A 6100-nucleotide genomic window follows, 5' to 3' on the forward strand; every position below is an offset into this window, starting at 1 on the left:
GGGATGGGGAGCCATCACCCCAGCTTCAGTCACCCTGAGTTTGCTACTCACAGAGCAGCAGGCAGTAGCAGCTCGACCTGGGCTTACCTCCGAATCCTACTGGTGTGACTTGATTGCCGGCCTGGATTAAGCCTCCCTCCCTTATGGTCCCTCCTGAGCCAGCCAAGGATGACTACAGTTTGGGAACCTCTCCTTCTCCATTGCTGACCCTCCATCCCACACTAGCCAATCTTCTCCAGGTCAGACCTCAGCAAGGCCACCCTCTGGATCCAGTTTGGAACTCCCAGACATCCTGATACTGGCCACCAAAGACTGAAGCTGCCCAGACCCTGCCAGGGCCCCACAGACTTATATCACAGGACAGAGCCTCAGGTAACGATTATGGTGGCAGGTAAGCTGATCTCATTTTTAATTGACACTGGGGCCACTTATTCTGCCCTCTCTGAATTCGCTGGGACCCTTGTCCCCTCCTCAGTCTCTATTATGGGGGTTGATGGATTAGTCTCACAGCCATTAGCCACCTGACTTCTGCACTGCATCTTACTAAATACCCCCATTCACTCTTTTCTCATTCTACTTTGATGCCCGGCCAGGGCTACCATGCATCCCCTCATAAAGCCCAGTTGTCCCAAATGACATTTACCTACTTCAGTTTCACTCTCACCTCACAAAGCCGCACCATTCTTTAGACTGTAAACGCCTTATCTCCTCCATGACTGTCCCTTCCTCTAAGCAAGAAATTCTCTCCTTTCTCAGGCTTGCTGGCTACTCTCGCCTCTGAGTTCCCAACTTCATCTTCTCACAAAGCTCCTCTATAAATGACATGGTGACTAGACCCCCTCCTTGAGCCTTTAGATCCCAAGGCCAGCATTCTCACCCCTTTAATGCTCTGAAAAGTGTTCTCACCTCAGTGCCTTCTCACACACACCCCCTCCCCTTTCCCAAAGAACAACTTTCTTTACTGCAAAACTGCAAATGCTTACTTAACAGTCTGGCTACTATCGGAAGCTGAACTCATTATCACCCCTAGCATGTTATCACTAAGGAAAAATGTGGCAGTTTTAAATCCAAGTGGCTAGAGGCCTGCGAACAGACTGCTTGGCCTGCTCCCTCCTCCCCCTGCCTTTTCTCCAGCTTCATATGCCTATACATAATTTTCCAAAGTCTTTGGTAGCTTACAGGCTTTGGAGCATTGCTGGGTCAAATGATAAACATCTAAATATTTCAATAACTTTTAAGTTCACCTGATTTTAGCTTTTGTTACAGAAAATCTATAAAGTAGATTTGGAACTGTTAATGTAATGTCTTGTGCTTTGTTAAAGGTACATTTCTTGAAAGTGAGAATGTTCATAAATGTCAATCTAAAAAATGCTGGTTGTTTACTTTTGGTTATCATTGGAAAATTAAGCTTTCTAAGAGTTAGGAATATAATTAAACTGGAAAGAAATTGTATGGTTTGGGTAATAGATGGCATGAGGCATAGACATGCATTTTGAAGGAAAAAGAAAGTGAGTCAAAATTATAAGAATGTTTGTGAAAGTTGTAAGACGGTTCGTGAAAGTTATAGAAGGTTTGTAGAGAGAAATGTTAAAAGGAAGTTATATAAATTACACAGGCCAGTAAGCCAGAACAAGCAGAATAAGGATACTGAGACAGTATGCAGCCATCTAGAAAATCCTATCTTCCCTAAACCAAGGGTACTTAAGAGTAAATTATTTGAGAATAAACCTATTTTTGGTATATTAAACTACAACCCTCCAAACTAATGTCTCTATCCTTCCACCAGACCATTTGTCATAATTCTTATTGTTCTAGCTTTTGCTCCAGTAATACTAAAATTTATAAAACAGTTTGCCTCCACCAGGTTACAACCCCTACTTGTAGAAATATCACCTCTAGACACCATTACAACCTCCTTTTGTGCCCAGGCCTTATCATCCTTCTGACCCCCAGAGCAAGGATGATGGGCCAGGTATAGAAACTTACCAGGGCAGAAAGCTCCAGATGCCCAGCAAGAAGCAAAACTGGGAAAATAAAAATCTTGCCCCCAGGGTAACCTACCCTCCCCTAGCATATAACTCTTCAGGCATTTTAGACCCCTAATCTTTTCCTCCCTAAAGATAGCATCTAGGCCTCAGTTGTATTTCAGCTCCAGGCCCAGAAAAGCAGCAAAACCAGACAAGTGGCACTGTGGTAGCCTCAGGACCAGCTTTTACCTCCCAAGTCACTCAACAGGACTGTTTTAGAGCCTTCACCAACCAGTCTCTTGGGAAAATGATGATGCTGCGACCCCTGGTCCAGCCAACTACTATCAAAGTCCATTCCCCTGCGATCTCAACATCCCCCCTCAGCAGGAAGTAACTACAGAAGATATGACTTCATCCCTATTCCATAAAACAAAAAGGCCGAAATGTTAGGTCTGATCAAATAATTTAGGTCTGATCAATACCCTCTCCCCTGAGAACAGACCTTTAGGTCACTTCACAATGGACATTCCACTTGCTTAGACCACATTTCATTTGCGAAGACCATTATCTCTCCCCTCTGGAGTTTCCCAGAATCTGGACCTGCACAGAGAATTCTCTGCCCAGAAAAAAACCACCTAGAGTCCTTTAAAAACCTCTGACTCCCCGTCGTTCAGGGCTGGCACCATTTTGGGGCTCAGGCCATCTGGTATCCAGATGACCTAACAAATTCACAATTCTTTATTCCTTTTGGCCTCATGTGTTCCTCCTTCGGTGACCCTAACAGGGACTACATCAAAATAAAAAGCTTCTGTACAGCAAAAGAAACCAGCAACAAAGTGAAAAGGGAGCCCACTGTATTGGAGAACATATTTGGCAATGATACATCTGATAAGGGGTTAATATCCAAAATATATAAGGAAGTTATACAACCCAACAAAAGGAAGACAAACAATCCAATTATAAAATCAGCAAAGGACCTAACTAGACACTTCTTCGAAGAGGATATACAGATGGCCAAGAGACATATGAAAAAATGCTCAAAATCACTGATCATCAGAGAGATGCAAATTAAAACAATGAGGTATCACCTCACACCTGTCAGATTGGCTACCATCAACAAATCAACAAATGACAAGTGCTGGCGAGGATGTGGAGAAAAGGGAACCTTAGTACACTGCTGGTGGGAATGCAGACTGGTGCAACTATTATGGAAAACAATATGGAGTTTCCTCAAAAAATTAAATATGGAACTTCCATTTGACCCAGCGATCCCACTGCTAGGAATATATCCTAAGAATCCCGAAACCACAATCAGAAAGAATGTATGCACCCCTATGTTCATAGCAGCAAAATTTACAATACCTAAGATCTGGAAACAGCCCAAGTGCTCAACAGTAGATGAGTGGATAAAAAAAGCTGTGGTATATTTATACCATGGAATACTATGCAGCAGTAAAAAAGAATAATATCTTACCCTTTGAGACAGCATGGAGAGACCTGGAAAGTATTATGCTAAGTGAAATATGTCAGTCAGAAAATGGTAAGTATCACATGATCTCACTCATATGTGGAATCTAAGTAACAAAGTAAACTGATGAATGGATTGGATCCAGAGACATGGAAGCATGGAACAGAGTGCGGAATCTCAGAAGGAAGGCAGGGGAGGGTGAGTGGGTGGGAGGTAACCAACCAAAAACCTTCTTTGCATATATGCATAACCCATGGACACAGACAATAGAGTGCTGAAGACCTGGGGTGAGGGGAGGGGGCGGGCTAGAGGGGGTCAATGGGGGAAAAGGGGGACATATGTAATACTTTCAACAATAAAGATTTATTAAAAAAAAAAAAAAAGGAGACCGGCTTACCTGCCACCACAATCATTACCTGAGGCTCTGTCCTGGTGATGTAAGTCTATGGGGCCCTTTCAGGGCCTGGGTAGCTTCAGTCTTTGGTGGCCAGTCCCAGGAGGTCTGGGAGCTCCAAACCAGATCCAGAGGGCAGCCTTGCTGGACTGGCTGAGGTCTGACCTGGAGGGGCCAGACTGTAGTCAGATTTCCAGTGACCTTCCCTTCCACACCTTGGGCAGGGCCCAGGCAAAGGTCTCAGATTTGAGCAGGACCTTGCCCAGTGTCTCCTTGTTGCACTTGAAGCATGGGCCTGGAGGAGGCTTAGCCCCTGACTTACCCTTGGCTGGAGGGCCGACACTTCGTTTGGGGTTCGTGAGAGCGGTGGCTAGGAGCTGGAAGGCCTCCTTCTTGGTCTCAGCTTGGCCTGATCTCATCTTTGTTTTTGGGTTTGGGTCTTCTCATCTCTATTATTAAAGACCTTAAAGGCCAGGTTAACGAGTCTTTTTGAAGGGTTTGTGAAGTTTATGGTGTATGTCAGTGGCTGATTGGGATATAAAATGGATGTTCAGAAGAAGGGTTCCCTCTGGGCAGGTGGAGTCTAAGGCGGTAAATTTCTATAAGGCCTCTGTAAGGCGGGAGAGGAGGAGAGCTGGGTTTTCATCAGGGCCCTGAGTGATTTCATTAAGTTTGTCGTAGTTGACCACCTTATGGGCAGCCTTTTTGAGCCTGACAATGAGACAGATGATCATATGGCTACAGAGCTGGCATCCTGGAGAATGACCTGATAGTATCATCTCGGGTCAATTCGGGGGAACTGCATCAGAGTCAACCCGGTTGGCCGCTGCGTCCTGTCTATGGAGGGCATGGGCGTGGTCCTGAACTGCTAGCCAGATGAGCTTCTTCTCCTTTGGGGTGAGAGAGGAGGACAGGAGGACGTAGATGTCGTGCCAGGTCAGGTTATAGAACTGGATCAGGTACTCAAATTTTTTAGTAAAGGTGATCAGGTCAGTGGAAAAAGCCCCCAGATGCCTCTCCATCAGTGTGAGGTTGGACATGGAAAATGGGATGTGTACCCGGACAATACCTTCACCCCGGTCACCTCTCGGAGGGGAAGGACAGGGGCTGGAGGCTGGGCTGTCCAGGAACAAAGAAGAGGGGGGGCTTGGTAAGGAGGTTGAGGGGGTGGACAAAGAGGTAGATACTGTAGGAGGAAGGAGGAACATAAGGAGTTGGGTTCAAGGACACTGGGAGGGGAATGGAGAATTGAGTAACTGGAAGGGTTGAAGGAAGGGTCTGAGGGACCTGAGGGGTCAGGGAAGGACGGATCAGAAGCCCCAAGGTGGAAAGGTCCGGTCTTAGCAAGTGGAACGTGGTCTAAGCAAAACGGAATGTCAGTTGTGAAGTGGTCTAAAGGCCAGTTGACAGGGGAAGAGGGTATTGATTCAATTATTTGATCAGACCTAACAGTGGAAGAATGCAAAGCAGGTGAGGAGGGACCTCTGGGATTGGATAAAAAGTAAAATAATAGATACATACTTCTTTTACTTAAGTGGGTTTAAGGTAGTTAACAGTCAACAATTAACTCAATAACAATGAGGGGATTTGTGGTCTCTGAAGAGAGGTGCCTGTGCTTTGAGGGGTCCAGAAAAGGAAAATTACTTTGACATTCCAAAGATAGGTTACCGTAGATGCAAAAAGACAATAGACAGGCTCAGTTAAGGTAAAGATTGAACTTTGTCAGAGAAGATACCAGTCTAGGACAAGACTAACCACCATAAACTGTTTTTTAGTTTTAAAAAGTTTTAATTTAAGACCATCCTTTGTGGTTATGAAACAAGAATTTTAGGGGAATATAGGCAGGTTTAGGGAATTTTTAGAATTGGGGTCCATGGAAAAACACAGGGCTACAGATTGGGAGAAGGTACATCTCCATAACACAAGGAAAGCAGGTGCAGGGAGCAGCAACAGTTGCATTTACATAAGACAAGGGAGCTGGAAGTAGCCAAAAAGGTCTATACTGTATCTATACTAAAAAAAGGGTAATATGCTAATTAGACCAGAAGACCTTCCAGGAGACCTTGCAGACGTCCTTCCAGACAAAGGCATGGTGGCGTGTCCGAGGCAGAGATGGCTAGGGGCAATCAGGCCAGGGGGGGAGGGCAGTTGGGGGTGATCAGGCTGGCCGGGAAGCAGTTGGGAGGGAGCAGGCCAGCAGGAGGGGGCAGTTGGGGGCGAGCATGCTGGCAGGCAGAGTGGTTAGGGGCGATCAGGCAGGCAGGCAGGTGA

The 6100-nt window shown here is 45.7% G+C and overlaps 1 protein-coding gene across 1 annotated transcript in view; it reads left to right on the forward strand.

Moving 5' to 3' along the window:
- The first annotated feature begins 366 nt into the window (after positions 1-366).
- Positions 367-6100, forward strand: part of LOC102256974 (cytochrome c oxidase subunit 5A, mitochondrial) — a 24767-nt gene continuing 19033 nt past the window's right edge. Inside the window, exon 1 of the mRNA XM_014530492.1 lies at positions 367-391. Within this exon, the coding sequence (XP_014385978.1) occupies positions 382-391 (10 nt within the window). The 5' untranslated portion in view covers positions 367-381. The remainder of the gene's footprint in view (positions 392-6100) is intronic.

The sequence above is a fragment of the Myotis brandtii genome, unplaced genomic scaffold (assembly GCF_000412655.1).
Source record: "Myotis brandtii unplaced genomic scaffold, ASM41265v1 scaffold74, whole genome shotgun sequence".
Classification (NCBI taxonomy): domain Eukaryota; kingdom Metazoa; phylum Chordata; class Mammalia; order Chiroptera; family Vespertilionidae; genus Myotis; species Myotis brandtii.